Source organism: Humulus lupulus, chromosome 8, assembly GCF_963169125.1.
Source record: "Humulus lupulus chromosome 8, drHumLupu1.1, whole genome shotgun sequence".
Classification (NCBI taxonomy): domain Eukaryota; kingdom Viridiplantae; phylum Streptophyta; class Magnoliopsida; order Rosales; family Cannabaceae; genus Humulus; species Humulus lupulus.
Genome location: NC_084800.1, coordinates 53,544,549 through 53,569,845, shown reverse-complemented (window position 1 = coordinate 53,569,845; position 25,297 = coordinate 53,544,549). Strand labels below are relative to the sequence as shown.

The 25,297-nt window shown below is 34.1% G+C and overlaps 1 protein-coding gene across 1 annotated transcript; it reads right to left on the bottom strand.

The window, feature by feature from the left end:
* Nucleotides 1–5,991: 5,991 nt before the first annotated feature.
* On the bottom strand, nt 5,992–12,387 carry LOC133797253 (uncharacterized). Its single transcript, XM_062235095.1, has 13 exons — nt 12,063–12,387; nt 11,033–11,207; nt 10,634–10,717; nt 9,746–9,987; nt 9,403–9,646; nt 8,753–8,832; nt 8,338–8,422; nt 7,826–7,957; nt 7,626–7,739; nt 7,407–7,454; nt 7,030–7,114; nt 6,605–6,655; nt 5,992–6,499 (listed from the first exon to the last, which is right to left on the bottom strand). Exons 1-13 carry the CDS (start codon nt 12,254–12,256, stop codon nt 6,414–6,416), a joined length of 1,620 nt encoding a protein of 539 aa, XP_062091079.1. The 5' UTR covers nt 12,257–12,387; the 3' UTR covers nt 5,992–6,413.
* Nucleotides 12,388–25,297: the final 12,910 nt, after the last annotated feature.

The following is a 25,297-nucleotide window of genomic DNA, read 5'->3' as shown; positions in this document are numbered from 1 at the left end:
GGGAGTTAAAATCACATCTCTAATAGCCATATTTCACATATGGCTTTAAGAAATTCAAATCAAAATGTGTAATATCAAATCTACACATTATTGGGTAATATTTGGGAGTTACAAATTTGTGATGAATTTGTAACACCAAATATGTTACATGTTTGGATATTTCTCATATATCCAAATAATGTAACTCTCTGTTATATGTTACAATATGTGACACTCTATGTCACATTTATTTAATCTAAAACATTATATTATAAAATAATATAACACAATCTGCTTCTCCTTTATCTCCTTAGGCACCTTATTTTTCTCCTCGAGCAATGCCGCATTTGCCTTCTGAGCCGCCTCAAGCTGCTCAGCATGTTTCGCTTCGGCGGCCTTGAGCTCCTCGGCGTGCCGTTGCTCAGACGCCTTGGATTGCTCAGTGATGACTCCCGAGCGGAGCCGGCCGGCAGTGACGGTCAGCATTGCCTGCAGTCATAACAAAAGTTAAAATGACTGTAATAGATAAAAGGATTGAGTCTCAACAAGAAAAGAAAACTTACACTTGCGAGCTCGTTTAGTGCGCGGGTTAAGATCTGGTCGACGTCCATTGACTCTGTCCCAGCCATGGCTTCTCGGCAACGCTCGTGCCTCAAGATCTTTGCCATCCTGTCCTTGGTCGATCTTAGAGCGTGGCTTGATATGTCGTCCCCTATCGGAGCAGGGGCAGTTGGCTGAGTCTGGTCAGCAGGAGCCGGTGGAGAAGGGGTCGAATCGACTGGTACAGGTGGAGTCTGCTGCTCGAGGGGAGAAGGAGGTGGTGTTGTATTTGTTGAAGGACCAGCTGCTGGAGGTTCCGCAATGCGAGTTTTCTTGGTCGGAGGCGCTTTGCTGCATTCCCCATGATGCCGCCTGCTCGCTTTCTTCTTGCTCGCAAGAGCTTCAGGAGCTTCGGGTGCACTGTACATGTCAAACATGTCTTCGGATACCATGTCTGCAGGAAGGCAAGTACACGAGCAGTTAGACAATATAAATAAATGGGAGTGCTATGTGAGAAAAGGAAACAAAGAAAATTGCAAGTAAAATACCCGAGCTATAATTACTGGTCGCTACATTATATACTCTACTAGTGTTACACTCACTCTCTGGCATGAAGAAGTCTGAATCTAAAGTGGGAGTGTACTTATAGTTGTCGTCCCCGTCAAATAAGTGACAGGGAATTGGCAAACTATCTAAGAGCAAGAGATGAGTACCGTTCTCATCTGAAGACTCGTCGATCGGTGCAAGGGGTTCAGAGGCTTTCTTTTTTCCCTTCCCCTGAGGGGCAAGGGGCCCTGCCGCTCGCAGGGTGCTAGAGGGTTCCCTGATTGTCACACTAGTTGGTCTCCCCCTTTGAGGTTGCGACACATCTGGGTGCTGCTCGGGAATTTCCTCGCCGGTGGCACTCCCCGCCATGGACTCCCTCACGTCCTGGTGAGGTGCCAGAAGGCCGACCAGTCTCAGGTTTGCCTTAGTGAGCAGCTGTTTGATGTTCTTCTCTACGTCAGACATGCTGGGCAGTAGGGCGCTCGAAGCTCCATCTCTGGAGTAGAAGCTGGTCGCAGCCATGGACCTGGAGAAAGCTAAATTTCTAAGGAAAACATAGATAAAATAAAGGGAAAAAGGTGACTAGGCTAACAAAGAAGTTACCTCCTTGGGTGAAGGCTAAGTTGTTGGCGATCAGGTCGGTTGTTAAAAAGTACTCATGGTAGTATTTTCCTACATTAGACTTGTTGGTAGTCCCACTCAGGAAGGTGCGAGTTGTCTCCTGGTGGTAAAAATGAAAGAACCCCGTATTTTCTTGGTTGGGGTTGGATTTAAGGTCGAACAGGTAGTTGACCTCGTGTGGCGTAGGAACAGGCCACTTCTTATGACTGTAAAGGATATAGAGTGCAGAAAGCATTCTATACCTGTTAGGGGTTATTTGGAAATGAGCGACCCCAAAATAGTTGGCCACTCCTTGGAAAAAAGGATGGAGTGGCAGGATCGCTCCTGCCTCGATGTGAAACTGCGACCAGGCGCTGAAGGCAGCTCCAGGCAGGTTTTCCCGTTGGTCTCTGGTGGGAAGGAATAAAGCGACCCCGGAAAGTCCATACTTTCTAAGGAAATTATTTATCATACTAGCAGTGATTGTGCTTGGAGGAGCAAGGTACCATTCAACGTCTGGTCGAATGGTATTTCAGAGTTGTGCTAGATTTTGGATTTCTGGGTCGGGGTTATTTTCTTCTCGACCACTGGTCGAAGGAATTTCAGCCCGAGGAGCAGGCTGATTTGAAGGAGGAGTGGATGGTTTCTTTTTCTGGGCTTTTGACTTTACTCGACCCATGTTTTGAGGTGGGGTCGATGATATTGTTTGGGATGACACGAGAAAAAGGGATCTCTGGGATCAGCAGCGACAGTTGTTCCTCGTCCTCAAGCAGTTGGGCCAGCAAATCGTCATCAATAGGCCTCTCACCTCCCCACAGATCTTGCATGAAAATCTGCAAATAGAGAAGGGGAGATGAGAATCTCGGCCTAAAAACTTGTGTTTAAAAGTTGGAATAACGTTGCTCGTGTATAAAAGTTAAGTTTTTATACGACCAGCAATATTCTAACAAAAAACACTACATTTCAAGCGAACAGTTTGGAAAATGGATTAAAAAGCATAAGTGAAAAGTTTCTCAGGAAAAACTTTTCGACTCTGAAAGGGCGGGAAAAACCCAGTTTTTTCTACAAGCTTAGAAATCAAATTTTTACTTTGATTTCACGCCCTAAGTTAAAAATCCTGACTACCAAACTGATTCCTAATCCTAGCAAAGTCCTATTTTCTTTCCATATTAAACATCGATCAATATACCCATTTTTCCCAAAACAGTTTCGGTCAAGAACATGCAAGAACCCATAATACTAAACAGATAAACAAAAATATATGGCATGGCATTTCAACAACTGAAAATATTGATAAACTTACTTGGATAAATATTGAAGCAAGTCTCTGAGATAATAAGTCAGTTGGCTGGGCAGAAACTCCGTGAATCGTCAAGTTCGTCTGAGGATTCTGGGTTTTCCACGCCTTGTTCTTCGGTGTTCTTGAAGAAAAAATGGAAAGTAAAAAGTGAACAATGATCCTGAGGGATTATTTATATTGATCATAGTACTGTAAAAGAGGTAATCATGGAATTACTTTTTTCAAAGCATGGGGAAACGCAATAGCCGTTAGACAATTTCTTGGAAACTGAAAAGACATGATTGGTTGTCTTTTTCGAAAAGGCATGGGCGGCTCTGATAGATATGGTGGGGTACGTGAAGGGTCACGCGAAGGGTTAGTTTCCTAAGTTTACTTTATGCTGGTCACAGTAAAATAAACTTGGGGGGCAAATGTTTACCCAAAAACGGCTCCTGATGACGTGGCAATAATTTCTCACATGTGGTTGGCACGTGGCAGCGTCAAAGTAAAGAGGTGTTGTTCGGCAGGTGGTTTATTTCCTTTAAAGATATGTAATCTTATAATAACTACATTTGTTATTTCCTATTTATTGCCTTGATACGCTGATATTAAGGATATTTAAAGCCCATTGGCCCATGTTACCCCTTTGAGCATATAAATATGAATGAAATGGCTCAAGGAAGGGACTTTTGAACCTTTTTTTTAAATACTCATAGAAAGAGCGTATAGTGTTATTATCCACCGGAAAGTTGTAATTCTCCTAAGGCTTGTAAAACTCAAGAATCCTAGTTCTTTGATCACGACATTGGGATTTAACATCAATAATAGCACTAAGTGGACGTAGGTTGTTACCACATTGTTGAGGCCGAACCACTATAAATCATCTGTGTCAATTCTTTACCATTTGATTCCATTCTTGATTATCATCTCATTTTTTGTCGTTAATCTGACTCCGTGTCGTTGGCCAAATCGAGGGTCAACAGAATTTATTTAGCTCCATGACTTAGCTCTCAATTAGTCAAGTGAGTACTAATCAATAATTCAAGTTTCAAGGTATTCAATCTCTCTCCGGCTCTTTCTCTCTATATATATGAATATATGTGTATATATACAAATTGTATATCTAAAATTGTTAGTTTATGTATATATATCGTATTAGTATATATAAACAAATATAAAGTTACGTTAAATATATATAGTTGAATTACAAAATGTATAAATTCAAATTATAATATTTATCAAACAAATATAAAATTACCTTAAATATACATTTAAAATTATTATAAAAAAAATTACGCGAAGGCGGGAATATTTTCTAATATATTTATATGATGTGACACTCTAAAGTTGCTCTAAAGCACCCTTTCTATTTTCTTCTTTTTTCACATTTTTTATTTGAATTTAAATTTTATTAGATATTTAGTTACGACAACTGTTTAATTAAATTATAAATATAAATAACTGTGAACTTTTCTCATTTTTTATTTTTATTTCCTAATTTATGGCTATTAATTAATTAATGAAAAAACTCTATCTATTTTCTCATTTTTATTTTAATAATAATAATAATAAAAATAGATGTCAATTAAAAATATCTATATATAATAATAAATAAATAATCTATCTATTTTTATTTATAACCCGTTGACAAAATACGATATCCAAATGTCAATTTTTAACAATAAATTATCCAAACGAGTAATCAACCTTTTGATAAAATACAAGGTCCACGAGTTAATTTTAAAAAATAAAGGGTCCAAACTAGTAATCGGCTAAAATACAAAGTTCAAAATGGTGTGAACCCTTAAGTAAAACATAAATTATATATATTTATATAATTTACTTTCTATAAAGAATTTTTAACACTTTGAATAAATACATAGTCCAAAGGTTAATTTTTAAAAATAAAGAGTCAAAACGAGTAATCAGCCAAAGTATAGTGTTCAGATAACCGATCTATCTATTCCTATTTTTAACATTTTGACAAAATTTGAGGTCCACAAGTTAATTTTTAAAAATAAAGGTCTCAACGGGTAATCGGCTAAAATATAGGGTTCAAAATGATGTGAACTCTTACAAAAAACATAAATTATATATAATTTAATTTTTATAAAGAATTTTTAACCTTTTGAATAAATATATGGTCCAAATGTTAATTTATAAAAATAAATGGTCAAAACGGGTAATCGGCCAAAATACAATGTTCAAATAATCGATCTATCAAATCCTATATTTAACCTTTTGACAAAACATGAGGTCTAAAAGTTAATTTTAAAAAATAAAGAGTTCAAACGAGTAATCGCCCAAAATAAGTCTTACACAAAACATAAATTTTCATATACATAATTTAGACTTTCTATAAAAAAAAAAATCACGTAAAGCGTATAATAATGATAATAATAATAAAAAATAAAAGTACACGTATAAAAAAAAATTTGAACTTTGTTTTCGGTATTTTAATTATTCAGAATTCTTAAAAAACTTGCAAGAGGTTTGATATACAATGGATACCATTATGAAAAAAAAATTGTGGTCAATACGCCCTCACGTGTCCATATAAAGAACATATTGTACAGGGTGAAAAATAATCCATGTCGTAGCACTCTCCTAAAAGTATTTTAAAATATGTATATTTTTTAATAATTACAAAAAACTACGCGAAGCGGAGTTATATTTTATAGTTAGTATCATAATTGACTAATTAAGTTTGTAATTGACAAATTAATTGTGTACCTAATAATTTTGTTGACACGTAACACAACAAATTAGAAAATTAATAAATGTCGTAATGTTTTTCTATTTTAGAGAGGAAATATTATTATAATTAATGAAGAAATTCATTTACAACAACGAAAGAAATAGGACCTTAGATTTTGGAGCATATTTTTACGATGTTTATTAAAGTTAGCATAGTTTTCTAATAAGGGTATGATGTATTGATCCTCCAATTTCCCAATATAAAATAAAACTTTTTTGTTAAAAAAAATATATTTATATAAAATAAAACCTTGATTTCCAACCTCACCAAGGTCATAGGACAATACCAATTACCTTGAAGTTCATCTTTAACCAAAAAAAACAAATCACCCTGAAATTCTTGTTTCATACACAACCATCAGAATTCATAAATACTCAAGTCTGACCCCCCAAAAAAAAGGAGAGGAGAAAAACAAAAACAAATAAGACCAAAAACTGCCACAAGTGAAGGCATATTTGGTTAGCCAACCTGGGTAGTAAAGACCTTACTAAAAACTCAAGAGAGTTCACTTAGAGACAAAAAACTTCCAGTCACCTAATTACTGCTACTTCTACATCAAAAATTTCCTTGAAACACTGTACACTAGGTATTCACGGTTTGGCAGAACCTGACTTAAAAAAAAAAAAAGCAGGGATACCCATTCGCTTCATGAAAATCCCTGGTCCTTTTGTTAGTAAAGACAACGTGGCTCTGTTCATGTGAATATTGGTATTACATGACATCCCCTGAAGAAGAAAGCACCATCTTTCCAGTGGCCTCTGTCAAGTATTCCGCTTGGTAATCTATTGCAGAATCACCTATTAAAGGAATGTAATCCATCAAGAGTGCCATAATATATGACAAAAATAAAAAATAAAAAAATAAAGGGAGGGGGGGGCTCATGTTGAATTAAGATTAGTTACTGTGAGCTGAGTCAGTCGACGATCGGTTTGGTTCTGTAGTCCTTTTTGTGCCTGCAACATTTTAACTTATTAGATAAAATATTTGTTTGAGATGATTATGAAAATTCAGGAGATCTCAACCAATGACAAAATAAACACAGGCATATAATTATCTTTCCTTTCATGCATATTCATTTTTAAGAGAAAAGCAAGCTATCAAATTGTGGCCATCCTCTTCAGCGGAACAAAGACTTGGATGGTTTATATTTAGAAAAATAGGAAAATTTTTTATGAATGGAACTTCTTTTTTATGCTCATTTACGGGTTATAATGCATACGAACCAAGCTATAAAAGATTTCTGTTCATATTATGCTGCATCGAGGGGGGAGAGGATGAAGCAATAAAAAATAAAAACCACACTGGGATGAGGATAAAAATCTTGTACCAGAAGAATGATGCAACCCTTTGACGGCCTCAAAATTCTTGTATGTATATCCAACAAAACTAAGATCTTTAGGAGTCATCAACATCTGCAAAATTATGTTACACAATAAAATTGATGGAGTAAAATTTGACAATGCTTATATATGTGAGCAAAAACAAATTCATAATTAATGAAAAAACATTATGTTATGAACAATTGGTTTTGTGTTGTTTCTTCAATAAATGCCTTGAGAGCATGGCGTTTTATTTATTGCTTTGTCGTTATTTGGTGTTGTGTGCACCACTGGGTATATTTCAGTGGTTATCCAAGTACCATACACAATCCAAAGCATAAAATTATAAGAAGTGGTATTTATTTATAAGAAGATATATACATACCTTCCTCATGGCTCCGGATCCAGTTCTTGCTGGTTTTGGTGGGTCCACCTGTATCATTATCAGAAATTGCAAGATGAATATTAGTATAAAACAAATTAACTATGAACTTTTCCTTAAATGAAAAGAAAAAAAAAACTGGATTCATTTGAAATCAAGCAAAAAATAACCAAGGCTCATTAATGATGATTAAGTAAGAGATAAGCACACTTAACACCTTACCTCATCAAATTTCATAAAATTTTGTGTATCAAGCTCCCCATTGACCTCTGGTTTAAATGCAGCCTCCATCTCATAAAGTTGATCCCATAAGGTATCTTTGAACCAAGGATGAGCCTGGTCAAAATTAAGATTAATTAGTATACTTTATAAGAAAGGAAAGAAAACTAATTGCAAGCTGCAGTTAATTGGAAAGAGAATACTTTAATTTGGTCAGTTCCTCCTGTACCAAGTCTATGCTCAACATCACAAAGCAACCTGCCGATCAGATCCTTTGCTTCAGGTGACAACCTTGCCTCCTCGGGAAATTTCAAGTGATTTTTCCAATGCACAATCTAAAATATAGTAGACAATCAAAATTAAATAATAACAAACAATTGATAATGTTAATAAATTAAAAATGAAAATCTTCTCAGAAATTATGCAGAATTTTCAACTCAATATATGGTCTGCCAAAAGTGACAAGAACTAAAGAAAATGACAAAATAACTAAAAGAATAAGAAAAGGGAAAAGGGTATGGGATTGATATCCTCAAGTAGCCATACAACTCTCGACTTCAGGCATGAGTAACATATAATACAATGTGTTAAACCATTGACACAAGTTATACAATTTCCATAAGTTTAGGCGCACATGATATTAAATTGAGCTTCGATGAGGTGACATAATACTTCAATAGTTTACGTATGCAACATGTCATAGTGATTAAGTTACCTTTCTACATGCTGTTATTGGATCATCAGAGTAGAAGGGTGGATATCCAACAAGCATCTCATACATTATTGCACCAAGTGACCACCTGCAAGGAGGAAGTAAATAAGAATACATCCAAGGAAAAAGATGTTTCTTGAATCTATTTGAAAGCATCCAATGCAATGTCAGTGGTCTTGGTGGTTCGCATCAAACTTAGATTCCCCTTCAAAGACCTTTCAGTGGGAAAATATAGTTTGTCTTACCATTTGTTGGCTAATAACTCAACCCAATAACACAGTATTGCATACTAAAATCTATCTTCAAATTCAAATGAAAATAAATTAAATGTGAGTCATGATGAAAGAAAGTAAAACAAGGACATCAGAACTAATGATGGACCTGAACAAAAAATATCTAATAGTTCAAATTAACTGACCAATCACACTCAATGCCATATCCTTTCTTCAACAACACTTCTGGAGCAATGTAATCTGGAGTGCCTACTGTTGAAAATGCCTGTCATCCCAAACAGTCAAATACACATGAATATATGACTAAAACAAGTCTAGAAAAATTACACATATTAAACATATATAGCTCTACAAAACTTATGCACTATCGTTTATTATGAAAATTCATTTATTATTGTTTCTTGAGAATGGCTACAAAACTTCCCTTTATCACCATGTTCCTTTGAGCCCTTTCAGAATCAAACTACCTGAATCAACCTACTTTGGACTATTGGGCCTACCTACAGCTGCAACATGGCTAAATGCCTTAGCTTTATTCATTCACTTTGGATTCAACAGTATTTATTGAGACAATATAATCAAACTATGCCACCCCCACAGCCTGGAGAAGAATGGTTGATGTATAGTTTTGTCACATTTTTAGTGCTTGTATTCCAAAGGGTCAACACTTTTCAGTTAAAAAGGATTTCGGCTACTTGGGCCCATATTTTACTCATTCCTTTATTGTGATATTATGTTCTTGAAAATTTCCATAATTGAAGAACAAGTTTTTTAACTTGAAAACATAATTGGAACCACATTAGTAAGACTGATTTCAAGGTGGTCCTTAACCTACCAATTTCCTCCTATTCATCTGCCAATGTTTAAGTTGTTCCATGGGACTTTTCCAGCGTCTCCCACCTTTAATATCTGTAGAGTATCCTTCCAGATCCGTCGTATCATTCAAGTTATCACCATCAAAGACTTCATTTTCTTGAATGGTAGATAAATTTGAGCAGTCAAGAGGCTTGCAAAGACCAAAATCAGAGAGCTTCATGTGACCATTTTTGTCCAAAAGAAGGTTGTCAGGTTTTATATCTCTGAGAGTAAGTGGGGAGAGAGGTTGCAAAAGAAAAAATTTAGTCAATAACTGAGCACTCTCTATATTGCTTGAAATGTCAGGGACTAGACAAACCAACCTGTGAATGTAGTTGTGTTTGTGAATGGATTCAATGGCAAGAACACTTTGAGCAATGTAAAATCTAGCTACAGTCTCCGTCAAAGTTTCTTCTCTTATTAGTAAAGTCATTATGTCACCACCAGGCAGATATTCCATGATGAGATATAAGTATTCATCATCTTGGAATGAATAGTATAGTTTGACAATACAGTGGCTGCCAACCTCGGCAAGCAAATTCCTTTCAGCTCTAACATGCTCAACCTGGTAGCAAAAAGATATAGTGAGTTTGGATATATGCAAAAAAATACCCTGGATTTGGACAACATGATAAAAAATATACAAATTTTTTAAAGTGCGCTTGGAAGTAATTAAGTCATTAAAAGAAATGAAAGTGGTATTTCTTCTGGTTAAGTACAGCTACTATAAAGTAATTTTTAAGGAAGTAGTCAAACTAAACTACTTCCTCCTAAGAGCTGCAAGTGATCCAAAAACTTGATATTAATTCAACTCCTTGCAGCAACGATGACATAAAGAATCATGAAGTGCCCCAATAAGATCATCTACTGCATTGACATAAATAGAATTCTTTTGTTCATAAATCAGAGGACAAAACACTTCGTACTTTGACACATTATCAGTGCAAATATCAGATTGTAAACAATACAGCATGGCTGCAACATGGAACACGCGTTATTAGAAATTTTCCAGAATCTTTAAAGCTCAATAAGTTGCAAGATAATACAAAGAAGTTTATTTGTTGACGTAGCAAAGAACAGGTAACTTTAGTTTGACAAATTTGGTTTAATGATGCAAAAAACATATGAACATTTAAAGAAAAGCATAAATTTGAGGTTTCATAGACTTTGTAAAGCTGCTAGGCATAACTTTCAATAATATCAGATCTTACCTGTCCCCTGCTAAGCATTTCAGATTTTTTCAACTTTTTCATGGCATAGATGTTCCCTGACTTCTTCTCCCTGCACAATCTGACCTGTAAGATATCAAGATAAAGATGTTTCATAAGAGATAAGATAGATTAATATATTGTTTGTAACAGTAGTCACAATCAAGACATATGAAACAGATAACCAGCATATTTGATCAATTTTAAAGATCTTCCATTTGTTTTTAAGCATTTAGTATTATTAATTTTATTATTGCTTCTAATTATAAAAAAATAAGTCTTTCTGTTGCAAGTCTTATAGTTTAGTAGAGCTCTTTTGATACTACTAACTCAGCCAATCATATAAATATTAAAAATGGGGATTTTATAAATCTAATGTACAGGAACATGCATATTTCTAACCTCTCCAAAGGCACCTCTCCCAATGATGGTTAGAAGATCAAAATCATCAACACAAATCTTGTGCCTTTTCAGTCGTATAAAGTCAGTTTCTTTGCGCTCCAAGTCCTTCATCAGATTCATTTGTTCTTCCTCTGATACTTGTTCTGAAGCTAACTTCCTTTCTAGTACAGAGCGCCTGGAAAATAAGAAATAACATTACATGATGAAACATTCAAGATCAAGTACAAATTGTTAAACTATTATCGAGATAAAGACACCAATAAAAATAACAAATAATGATAGTTGTAAAATTTACAAGACAATGTGTGAGACTAAGTAGAAACAATGCACCCCGAAAGTAAGGTGGCGCCCAGCAGCACAACTCACCAAAAGACATACCAAATGCTCACAGATTCAAACCGTAAAGTAACATCCTTTAATATTTTCAATTGTTTCGCAATTGCAGCTCTTATGTGACTGTTGAAGCTTTTTATGTGTGTAACGAACCATAAGAACTCCCCTACGAGCATTAAAATGTTTCAGAGTCATTTGCTTAAGAACCATAAGTGTTTAGAGCTAAGAGTTTGCGATCATAAGTTTTTGAGTTTTTCTCCCATTAACACATTTAAGGAGATTTCGCCTTAATTCATCAAATAATAATATGTCCACAAGTTCGCACTTGTTCAATTACTCAATTACAGGTTCATTTATGAAAAATCCAAAACCCAAATGCAATATTAAATTCCCATAATAAATGGTTATGGCTTAAATAGAAAGACATTCCATCAGGCGTATTTCCAATAAGCGTGAAAAACTAACAGATGTTGATCTGAAACCCATAAACATGAGCACATTCTCAAGAATGACGAGAACATTTCTATATTACACCAAGCAAATTCTCAGTCTCCCAACTTCTTATCCCAAGAACATGCAAACAATTTCGAGTTATATACACAGCATATACATATAAAAGACGTACTATTATGGCTCAAATAAGAAATGATTGTTGGTAAAGAAAGTAAATGAAAGCAGTAGCGGGAGATGGGGTTACCTTTCTTTGCGATCCTGGATGTGCTTCATCTGAGACCTGTAGTGATTCTCGATGAACTTCTTAGCTGCAGCAACCCTCTCCATGGTCAAGCTCGAACCCACCACCGCACCTTCTTCCTCATCTCCGGCCATGGAAGCGACCTGGTCCTTCTCTTCCACCTTCTCCTCCTCCTCCTCCTCGGGTTTATTCTCCATTTCTCTCTCTAAAACTCGGCCTAATTCTCTCTCTCTTTCTAAACCTGGTGGTTTTGTGAAATTTTGATGAATTAATTTATGAATGACAACGAAGCAGGGGAACGATGCCGCATAAACGCATCGTTCTCTTCTATTCTATTCTACAACAATTTCTGTTTTTGTTTTTTTCTTCTTTTTCTTTTTTGGTTCCGATTCCAATTTCGGCTGACTGACACGTGGAGGTTTTGCATTGGTTTATTTTCAGGGGATTCCAACATTGGACTTGTTTTTCAGGTTGAGAGAGCTTAATTTGGCGCTAAACTCAACTCTTCGCGGATTTTATCGAACGGTGTTGAATGATTGGTACATTTTTCAATTACTTTATTTACTGATAAAATTGAATACATGTTATTTTGATCGATATTATTTATTCTGTTTTTAGTTAATTTAGCCAAATAAATCAAATTTAATCTTTACTTTTTAAAAAATTAAAACAACAAAATACATGGATGAAGAGTTCTTCCTTGTTCAAATTACAAAAAAAAAAAAACTTTTGAACATATATATATATAATATAAATCATTTACGATTACAAGATTATCATTTTTGAAATTCCCTTTTTAGTAATTACCAAATTAATTAAATCATGTAAATTAATTAAAGTGCGGAATGATAATTAATTGTTTACACAGATTACAATTTTATCGGGACAGAAACCAAACTTGTCACGACAGAAACTGAACACAATAAAAATACATTGCAAAACAATAAAGAACACAGCGAATTTTTACAAGGTTCAGAAACCCTTTCGGATAACCTGCTTCTTGGGGCCACGCCCAGGGAATAAAACCAATTAATAAAGAATCACAAGTACAAAAACATTGACTTAAACAAAACAAGACTCCCTTTTGAGATTTGCCGCAACTTTGTTGTACTTCTCTTCACTAATCTGATTTTGATTGAAACGCTCAACCACTTGAACTCCCTTCAATGGCCAGCGAGTGCTTGCATCCTCCCGACGCAAGGCTTGTAAAAATCTTCTCCCGAAGACTATAAACGTTGTGTTCAAATTACAATGTGTATTCACTCATGAACATGGTATAAACTCACCACTAAAAACTAAACACACATATTACTACAAGATCACGTGAATACTTATGATCTTGAATACAAAGAGAAATTTTCTCAAATATTACAATAATGCTCATGAATAATGCACCAAAGAGTTTACTTTTCTCACTGCCTTTAGAGCCCTATTTATAGTGTCATTTTTCGTGCTCATAAAGGCTGAGAAAGATTTCTTCTAATAAATGCAAGAATCATAGAATATATTCTTGATTGATGAAGAGTTGCCTTTTTTAGAAGATGCTGATCCGACAGATACGATAATGGTGGGGACAGCTCAGACCTGTGTCGGATAAAAAACAAGCTCAAAAAGGAAACAACAATTAATGACATTAAGGAACCAGTTTCCTGTTTTTAATTCTTGAGCTGCACGAAAATATATAAGCAAATAAACCAGAAACAACTTTGGGTAAGTGCCGAATATTTGCAATATAAATCTTCCCTTTATAAACAAAATAGAACAATATAAGCTAAATAAGGAAGCTCTCAATTATCCAAAATTGACAAAATGGGAAAGTGAATTTCCGAAAATTATAATAAAGGGAAACAAACAATTCCGAAAATTATAATAAATGGAAACAAACAATTCCGAAAGTTATAATAAAGTGAAACAACTAATTCAACCAATTTATCTTTTAAGAAAAAGACATTTCTACAAAAATGCCAATTAGGATTTACAATCACTTGTGATATCCAATTTAGATTTAATTGGATTCATTATTTATTATTTACATAAGAATAGTGTGGTGTATTTGAACACACTTATAAATTTTTAACTCACAGCACATATACTTTTAGTAGATTGAAGTTTTTTCTTTTATATATTTGTGGTAAAAGCACTCAATGTTTAACGAATGTAGCATTTAAATACCCAAACTTATTTTTTGACAGAAAAAGTATCTAAAGTTATGGTTGAACATCGAGCGGGTTTTCGGGTGCTTAGGTTCGGGTTTGGTCGGGTTCGGGTGTAAGAAAATGGTACTGAACCCGTCTGAAACAATTTCAGATTTATAGGGTTTTCGGGTTTCGGGTGTCAGGTGGGCTCGGGTTCGGGTGTCAAATAGTCAAGTTTCGGGTTTGGGTCTTCAATGGACTTTGACAACTTTTTTTTTGTTGCAAAAATGTCATTTTTTGAGTTTTTTTTTACTTTTGTCTTGTATTTTTTTTTTACGTTTGTCATGTTTATAAGAAGTAAAAACAAACATAAATTTCGTGCCATATTTTCATCATGCCAACATAATGTATAAAAGCAAACATAATTTCAACACAATTTATAGAAAGTTAGTGTAATGCCCCGAATTTCCTAATAAGGGTCAGGACCTTGATTAAGAGGTCGGGAGGGCCATAATTGATTTATTATGTTATTTAGTGATCATATGCATGTTTATGTGAATTATATTATTATATGATGATAAATGCATGCATATGGGTGTATTTATAATTATAAGGGCATTTTGGTAATTTGGCCCGTTGAGGGCGTAATTGTGCATTTTCGTGCATGTGGGTGAGTTATGAATGGTACCACATTATATGTGGATTTGTTCAAGCTTTTCGGCATGAGACGATCATGAAATGCAAGTGTTCGGTCTGGTCATAACGGTTTAAGTTCGGGGCTCGGGGTGAGTCTCGGGGTAATTTTAATGATTAGAGCGTTGCCAGGAGTTAGAGGGTAACGGGATATGATTTATTGGTATTTAAGAATATTGAGAATAACGGGAACTGGAGGGTGCTAATTATGATTAACGAAATAGATGTGAAAGGACGGTTTTGCCCTTGGTGGCTATTAAGGCTTTATTTTAGACTTGAGGGCATTTAGGTCTTTTCACCCTTAGAGATTTATATTAGCCATTAAGGCTGTAGAACCTTGTCAAAAACAGATTCCCATTTTCCTCCTTCTCTCCCGATGGTTTTCTCCTCCATTTCTCCTTGAATTTTCAAGCTCTTTTTGAGGAATCAAGCCAAGGAACCAAGCTAGGATAAGCTAGGGTTATGCTCCACCATTGAAGAGGGTGTGTTGCTGAGATTGAGGTGAGTTTTTAGCCATTAGAACTCTTGCTTTTTCTCTGTTTTCCAAGTTAAGTTTCAGCTGAATTTTGAGTTGGAAAGTTGGGAATTGATTGGAGTTTTGGCTAGGGTTCTTGGGGTTGTAGTGCCTAGGACATGTGGAGGTAGTATTTAGGTTCATTTGGGACTTTATTTGATGTTTGGAAGCTTTTGGTTTGGGTTAGAAGTGGTGGAATCGAAGGAAGGATTTTCTGGGCAGTTGCTGGTTGAAGGTAGCGCTACCTGCAGGGGATGTTAGGGCGGTTTGGCTCTGTGTAGAGCGTTGTAGTGTTACCCTGTTTCTTCAGAACCCCATTTTGAGTGTTTTTAAGGGTTTTTGGCTCGGGGTTTCAATCTTTAAGGCCCGAGATCGAATCTACTCCCGTGTGGGCATGTTTCGAGGTCCCGAGAGTGGGGTTTAGATCAAGACCCTATCTTTGTTGATTTTCATTAATCGGAGATTGTATTTGGTTATGAATAGGTGACCGCTAAAGGAAAAAGGATCGATCGTTCTCAAGGGTCGTTCTTGTTCTAATTCTCGCTCAAACCAAAGGTAAGAAAACTGTACCCTGTGTATATGTGACATGCATGGTTATTCTTGATGCATGGTGGATGTTTAAATGTAATGCACGAGAAACATGTGATTAGGACATGCTATGTATACTGAATATGATATTGTTCAGAGCTTGAGCCTTTGTGTTTATGCATGATTCTAATTGTGCTAGTAATTATTGAGTAAGCATGTTGAATGCCCTGTATTTGGATATTTGACATATGATATATGTTTGGTGGCATTGCTTACTTGTGTATGGCACTGACTAGTTAGGGTTGGCACTGGTTGCGTACTACGGACCTAAGAGCCGAGAACGGCATAAGCGTCATGAACGCAGGGCCGACTAAAGATTAAATCTAATCGATATCAGCATTGAATGATTCATATGGGGTATTAATGCTGGACCGACTCTAAGGTCGATGAAACTTATAAGCGCTTGTCTAGTCTAAGACTAGTTACTAAGAGCCAGGGCCAAAGGCCTAGGTGACAGCTTGTCACATGGCTAGGGAGCAGTACCCCATGGTTATGACTCTATGGTCATGAGGAAGGTTATGTTGGTGACTAGTCATCATGCACCTTTCCTATTTAAGCTAGTGAAAGGATCACTTATCTACTCGATAGGTTTATGCTGGTGACTATTTCGCCAGATACCTATCTTGTTTAAGCTAGTGAAAGGATCACTTATTTATAAAGGGAACAGAATCCACCTTAGTGACTGTACCACTATCACTCTTCTATTTTGGGCTAAAAGCCCTGGATGATTATTATGATCATTGGTTGATGTGTTATACTCAACAGTACGTGAACTCATTCACCTACTTGGTTAGGGCTATATCTGCTAGGCGTGTGCCTTATGATTTGATGACATGTTATTACTGTTCATGAGCATATTAAGTTTTCTTGCTGGGCTTCAGCTCACGAGTGCTATGTGGTGCAGGTAAAGGCAAAAGAAAGCTGGACCATCCTTGAGCTGGAGAGCTTAGGTGACGATGTGTACATATGCGGCTGCTCGACCGCCACGACCGAGGGTTGAAAGAGGAACTAGGGTTTAATCTTGTTTTGCCGCTTAGATCGGCCTGTTGTAGATATTTTCTTGTAGTAAACCTTTAAATTATATTTTTGGGATCCCAATGTATATAATAAACGTTCTAATGAAACGTTATATCTTAACCAAAAATTTTAATCCCTAAACTGCTAATCATACTTAGTTACATAATTTTGGCCAAATGACTCGATTAGCGAGTTTAGCACTATTTACAAGGCACACTGTAACGGTCCCTGGAGTTTGAGGCGTTATAGTTAGAAACTTCATAAAGTCTCTTCCCTAACTAATGTCCATCAAAAGTTCAAATTCAAAATACAAACATAAGAAAAGAAAAGAAGTCATAAAGTCTAAGGTCCAAAGTCCAAAATAGGTACAAACGTCCAAATAGTAAATATTAAATACTAAACAATAAACACTAAAAGATTTGGTTCATAAAGTCCAAATAAACAACCATAATTCCCTAAACAAACTTTAGTTCTTCCAAAATACAAAGTTCTTTGTCCTTTTTTTGTTCTCGTTCCAAATTTTGAAATTTCAATGTCCAAATCCAAACATTTTCAAAACAAACTATAAATTAAAGAGTAAATAAATAACAACTTAAGAAAATAAGAAAGTTCTTACTTTTTCAATTCCCAGATTGTTGTGCAGAAGACAATGAGACTGTTGAGGCTGAAACTGAAGATGGAGCATGAACAAAGGGAACGTTAGTCCTAGTAGGATCGGTCATCATCTCTGCAAATATTATTAAAATAAAGATAAATATTAAAATATAAAACACTCAGACACTTGAATTGAAATAATGAAAAATCCTAATAAAATTACCAGACTCAAGATCATCAGAGGTTTGAAGCACTTTTGCTTCATCCATGTAGTCTTGAACGATGATAGGTTGATGTGAATTGCTCCACCAATTCTTGAGACAAATTAATGCTTCAACCATCTTTGGGCTCAGTGAACTCCTAAAAAGATCCAAAATTCGACCCCCAGTTGAAAATTCCGCCTCAGAAGCAACTATGGTAACTGGTATAGCTAACACATGTGACTTATGCTATTTTGATTATGATGCTAAATGCAACTTGAGGTTTATTCATTCAGTTGTTTATCATATTAAATACTTGCTAATGAATGATCACCTTTAGTGAGTGGTTGAGTTAATGTTCAAATCTGAAAAGTTTGGAGTTAATTGACACACAATTTGAATGGTGCATGCTTGAATTATTTGATTTCAATGTTGTAGTGATATAGACATATATTATTACCATGCATAATTTTATGGAATTGATGCTTGAATGAAATCTTTGAAATTAAATTAGCATATACATATGTGGTTTAATTAAAAGATTAGAATCATAGTTCTTTTATGAAAGCCTATAAAAATTAATTGGAATTCTTTACTAATAGACCATTGGTTGCTGCAACATCAATCCAGCATCACTGTTAGAGTTGCATATTAGGGGGATAATTATTCTAGCTGCCATCATACCATGTGTTACACCTTGATAGAATTTTCCTGAGTTGTTTCTTTTATTTTTCTGCATTAACTAGTCCTTAATTACTTAGTTCTTAAATCACAACATTTTCAATTAATTCTCGTGATTTTAAATCATTTTGTTAGACTTTAGTGTTACGATAAAAAACTAAAAAAAAAAAAATAGTCCTAGTGGAGACGATATCTGGTACTTGCTACTATATTACTTGTTGTTGACAGTATACACTTGCACTTAGATTTATTTTACACAACACCCTTCCTAACCTTTTTCTTGCCTCGTGTCGATATGAGGACGACAATTGGTACAATGAAAGGTGAGCATGGCAAGGTTCTGAAGGTTGGATCTGGGCTAGAATGCACAATTTGAGAACGAACTTGGTCTGGCGAACCAAGTGCAAGGCAACGGAGGCGAAGACGAAGATTGCGAGAAGAGGTTTTGAATTTTTTTTTGGGTTTCAAGTGACGAGAACGAGTATGATTTATGGGTTAGGAATGATGAGCAAACAAACCCACGAGCCATGGGTTTTGGTCGATGACGACAGATCTAAAGGAACCTAAGACCTATGGGTTGTGGACGACGACGACGAATCTGGAGGAACCCAAGGCCTGTGGGTTGGGTACAATGCTAGCAAATCTGGAGGTAGCAATTTGATTTAGTATTCAAATTTAATATTTTTTGACAAAAAATATGGGTATTTTGGTATGTATTAATATGTGTAGATTATCAAGTTAGAGTATGGATGAAATGGTTATTGATTGTGATTTCTGGGTATAATAACGGGTTTGTTCGAGGTTGTATTAATCTATGTTGATTATTGAGTTAGAGTGTGAATGAAAAGAGTTGATTTTTTATTGTGATTTTTGGGTATAATTCTGGCTTTGTTTGAGTATGTTGATAAAGATATTGATGAACACAAATATTTATTAATTTGTATTGATATAATTCTCTGTTTATTTGTGTGTTTTGAGTTTATTAAGATTTTGTTATAATGCAATTTAGGTTATGAGTTTGTTAAATTTTGATTTAATTAATTAAAATATTTTTTATTTTAAAATGAAGTTATATAATTTTTATTTATTTAACTAATTAGTTAATTAGTAAAACTTAGGGGTATTTTGGTCATGTTGAAATATATTTTGACCAAAATTGGGCTCAATGTATCATTTTGATATGTTTTGCAAAACACATGGTCCGAATTGTCATTTAACAAAACATAGGGATCGATCGAGTATTCGGGAAAAACATAGGGGCCAAACTGGTGTTTTCCAAAATAAATATATAGGTCATTTGTAACTCCGTAAAAAAAAAGGTAAATACTCATTTAGTACTTTGTGTTTTATCGAAATATAGACTTGGTACTTATATTTTCAAAAATGCTCATATGGTAAATTTGATTACTTAATTACATATAATTGATGGTAGTTTGGTTCTATTGATCAAATTTGAGTTCAGGGTACCAAATATATACGATTTCAAATTACATGGTATCAGATGAGCATTATTAAAAACATAGGATATCAAGTCTGTATTTCGATAAAACACAAAGTATTAAATGATTACGAGTAATGATATGTGTACCCAAAATATACACTAAAATATTACACACACTGATGTGTCACTACTTTTTAAAACTGTACACAGTGATGTGGCATTTAGCCTAGCCAATCACATTTATTAAAACTGTGACCTACTGTTTTAAAAAGCAGTGACTCGTCACTGTGTGTAATGTTTGAGCGTATATTTTGGGTACATATCATTACTCAAAAAATAAATGATTATTTTTAGTTTTTTTTAAATGCATGATTAAACTTAATAATCGGCATAAAGTGATCGAGTTAAAATGATAATTTTCCTTTAATAAATTGAGATGAGCACAAAAAAAAAATGATCTTTGATGAAATATGAACTTATCCACTTGTTATGCAAAAGGATTAGGGGTATTCAAATTTTTTTCCAACCTGACTAATCTATACAAATAAACTGGAAAAAAAATACTTATGGAACAACTTGAGTTGTATTTCTAACATGACCATTAAAATTATGGGTAGGATATATTACGGTTTCAACCTGCCCAACTTTACCTAATTTGCCCAAATAAGTAATATTCTAACTTTTTTTTAAAAAAATTTTTTTGTTCATATTACTACATACAACCAACGTGCAATACATGTTTACTTAGTTTTATTTATAAATTTTATTAATTATTTTTATTAAATTTGTATGATTCTCGTATAAATTTTAAATAAATAAATAATATTATATATAAAAGAAGAATAAATAGCATTTTTGCCCTCCGAACTATGACCACTTTATGATCATGCCCCCTGAATGATTCGCGATGTTAAAAATTCCCCCGAACTATGCACGTTACCAAAATATGGGACTTCTAATAGATTTCGTCTTATGTGGCTAACGAATTGATAATATATCATTTTATATGTTGATGTGGCGGTGTCAGTTGTAGAATAATTATTAATTTTGCCCCCTCTTTTATAAAAAAAAATATTTTTTTTCTTAAAAATAATAATTAAATCCTTACAAAATTAAAAATTTAATTATCAACAAATAATTATTTTTTACTTTTTTTTACAATATTAATTAAAATGATTTTAGAATGAACATTTAAAATAAATACCAAAACAAAGAAAAAACTTTTAATTAAAAAAGATGACGAATGACTTAAATAAATAAATAAAACTTTTAGTTTAATAAGATGAGGATAAAGGGGAAAAAACTTTGTTTTAGGATTTTTTTTTAATTTTTATTTTAAGATATATTTATTTTATATTGTAAAAGAAAAGAAAAAGTAAAAAAAAAAGTTATTTGTTATTAATTAGATTTTTAATTTTTGAGTATTTGAAATTTTATTTAATTAATTTGAAACTTTTAGTATTTTTTATTTTCTTAATCTTTTAAAATGATTTTTTTTTAATTTTTTAAGGATTTAATTATTATTTTTAAAAAGAATAAAAAAGAAATTAGTTTAATAAAAATGGTACAATAGTGGTCAAATTTCAGAGGGGCAAAATTGTTAATTATTCTACATATGACACTAGCTACCACATCAACAGACAAAATGTCATATCATCAATCTGTTAGTCACCTACGACGAAATCTAACAGAAGTCTCATATTTTAGTAACGTGCATAGTTCGGGGGAAATTGTTAACATCGCGAATCATTCAAGGGTTACGATCATACAGTGGTCAAAGTTGAGGGGACAAAATTGCTATTTATTCATAAAAGATTGACATAAACATATCAGAAATAAATTAAACCAAAACATTGTTTGTGATTTCTTTTTAAAAATATTTAGATCACAAACTATCATATTTAAGATACAAAATATTCGTGATATTATTCAAATTACACATTAATGGTTGAAGAATAGGCTTGTTTATTATTGATAGAAGATAAACGTAATTCTAATTTCTTATGTAGTTACATAGTCATATTATTTATTTACACACAATACCTATATACAATATATTTACAATATTTATTTTTACTCAATATGAATATATATATATATATATAAGTTGGATGAAAAACAAAAATAAAATGCTTTCTTTTTAAATATAAATAATAATTTTTTAATAAAAATTAAGATTATGTATTATATATTATTATAATGATATTTTATAACATTTAAATTTATATTAATATAATTATTAAATATATATTTTTGTATTATATATTATTTTGAATCTATATTAATATAATCAATAAAAATATATTTCGTTAAATATTTAGAATATTCTGTTAAAGTTAACAAAAGAAACCGTTAAAGTAAAAAAAAATTATGATATCTACACACTTTTTATATAGAAAAGATTTATATCTATATTTCAGAAAAATGAGAATATCATTAAATCGACAAAGTGCCATGATACTACTAATAGATTTAAGCGATAAGGGTATGTTATTTATATTTAAGCATTAAGATATTAACACTAACATTATTAAATAAATGATTTTTTTCAGCTGCAGTCCTCATTCTTTACACTTTGTAATACTTAGGTTTCGAAAGTTGATTTTGTATCAATTATGTCCCCCAACATTTTCAAATTGTATCATTTAGGTTCCTAAATGCTATTTTCAATTCAAAATACATAAATAAAATATAAAAAATGTGAATCAAACTTAAAAAAAAATTGGACCACTTAAATTTTTACAATACCAAACATGCCATTAAATTATTATTTTTTATTTTCATGACATTTAAAAAAATATTTAATAGTTTTACAAACTAAATTAATTTTTCATTAAAAAAATTCTTACCTATATATTTTTTAACATTAATAACTAAAGAATATCAATATTTATCATGTACTTATTTATTTTTATTTTATAATTTTTTTCTATAATGCAACTTATAACAAATAATATATATGCACATAAATAACTTTATGTACACTATTAAGTTTAAAAAAAGTATGAAATAAAAATTGATAATATCAGGATAATCGAGATAATATAGTTATAAGTAGTAGTTACAAAACAACAATGAAGGTAATACTTGTAATGCCCCAAATTTCCTAATAAGGGTTAGGACCTTGATTTGGAGGCCGGGAGGGCCATAATTGATTTATTATGCTACTCAATGATCATATGCATGTTTATATGAATTATATTATAATATGATGTTATATACATGCATGTGGGTCCACAACTGTTTATTAAACTGTTTTGGCAATCTGGGCCGTTTAGAGCATAATTGTGAATTTGGGTGCATTTTGTGATTTGTGAATGAGATCCCATCATTATGGAGATATGTTCGAGCCTTTCGGCATGAGACGATCATGAAATGCAAGTGTTCGGTCTAGTCATAACAGGTTTAAGTTCGGGGCTCGGGGTGAGTCTCGGGGTGGCTTTAATGATTAGAGCATTACCGGAAAATAAAGGGTAATGGGATATGGATTATTGGTGTTCGAGAATATTGAGAATAGCGGGAATTGGAGAGTGTTAATTATGATTAACAAAATAGGTGCGAAAGGACGGTTTTGCCCTTGGTGGCTGTTAAGGTTATATTTTAGACTTAAGGGCATTTAGGTCTTTTTCCCCTAAAGGATTTATATAAGCCATTAAGGATGTAGAAGAGAAGCAAAAACAGAGTATCCTTTCTCCTTCTCTCCCAATGGTCTTTTTCCTCCATTTTCTCTTTGGATTTTCAAGCTTTGTTTGAGGAATCAAGCCAAGGAACCAAGCCGGGATAAGCTAGGGTTATGCTCCACCATTGAAGATGGTGTGTTGCTATGATTGAGGTGAGTTTTTAGCCATTAGAACTATAGCTTTTGCTCTGTTTTCTGAGTTAAGTTCCAGCTGGTTTTTGAGTTGGAAAGTTGGGTTTCAATGGGTGTTTTGGCTAGGGTTATTGGGGTTGTGATGCTTGGGGCATGTGAGGATGGTTTTTAGGTTCATTTGGGACTGAATTTGATGTTGGGAAGCTTTTGATTTGAGTTGTAAATGGTAGAATTGAAGGAGTAAATTTCTAGGCTGAAGCTGGCTGAAGGTAGCACTACATCGCCTAGTGTAGGGTGCTATAGCGCCACCTGCAGAGGAGGTGGGGCGGTTTGTGGTTCTGAGTAGAGCGCTGGGGCGCTAGGAGGGCAGCGCTGTAGCGCTACCCTATTTCTTCAGAACCCTGTTTTAAGTGTTTTTAAGGGTTTTTGGCTTGGGGTTTCAATCCTTAAGGCCCCGGATCGAATCTACTCACCATGTGGGCATGTTTCGAGGTCCCGAGAGTGGGGTTTAGACCAAGACCCTATCATTGTTTATTTTCATTAATTGGAGATTATATTTGGTTATGACTAGGTGACCGCTAAGGGATTAAAGGATCGATCGTTCTCAAGGGTCGTTGTTGTTTTAATTATCGCTCGAACCAGAGGTAAGAAAACTGCACCCCATGTGTGACATGCATGGTCATTCTTGATGCATGTTGGATGTTTAAATGTAAACATTGATAGCATATCGAATGCTTAGCAATCTTGCCAATTTGCATATGGTTATTGTTGAGGCATGCTGGATGATTAAGTGTGATGCATGTGATGCACGAGAAACATGTGATTAGGGCATGCCATGAATGATGAATATGAGATTGGTCAGAGCATGAGTCTCTGTGTTTATGCATGATCATTATTATGCTGGCAACTGTTAAGTAAGCATGCTGAATGCCCCATCCTTGGATGTTTGACATATGATATATGTTTGGTAGCATTGCTTACTTGTGCATGGTACTGACTCATTAGTCAGATTTGGCAAAGGTGCTAGTATCAACTGTGAAGCTGTGACTTATTAGTCAGGTTCGGCAGTGGTACTGAGCACTGGTCACATTGTGATGACTCATTAGTCAGGACGGCCTTCGCGTGTTCAACGCAAGCCAACAAAGATTAGATCTAATTGACAATCTGCATTGGATGACTCAAAGAGCATTAATGCCGGACCGACCTCAAGTTCGATGAATATTATAAGCGCTTGTGTGACTTACCCATCAGTCACTTATCTGTTAAGTTAGAGACTTACCCATCAGTCTCTCATTTGTTTAAGGCTAGTGGCTTACCCAGCAGCCACTCTCCTGTTTAAGCTAATGACTACCCATCAGTCACTCATTTAGTTAGAGCCATTGCAGGAAAGCCCAGGTAACGGTGTCGTTACACGGCTATGGGTACTGAGCCCTAGTGACTTGGTTGGCAGTCACTCATTGTGGTTTAACAGGACCTCAAAGTGATATTCACTCATCTGATCAGAGCTATGAGCTCTGTATGATCATTTTGATCATCATATGCATGGCTTTGGGTGTTGAGCCCC

Coding starts and splice junctions, on each gene's coding strand:
- LOC133797253 (XM_062235095.1), bottom strand. CDS start 12,256: ATGGAGAATAAACCCGAGGAGGAGGAGGAGGAGAAGGTGGAAGAGAAG. Junction 8,423..8,752: donor TATGGCATTGAGTGTGATTG/GTCAGTTAATTT, acceptor TCCTCCTTGCAG/GTGGTCACTTGGTGCAATAA. Junction 7,455..7,625: donor ATTTTATGAAATTTGATGAG/GTAAGGTGTTAA, acceptor ATAATGATACAG/GTGGACCCACCAAAACCAGC.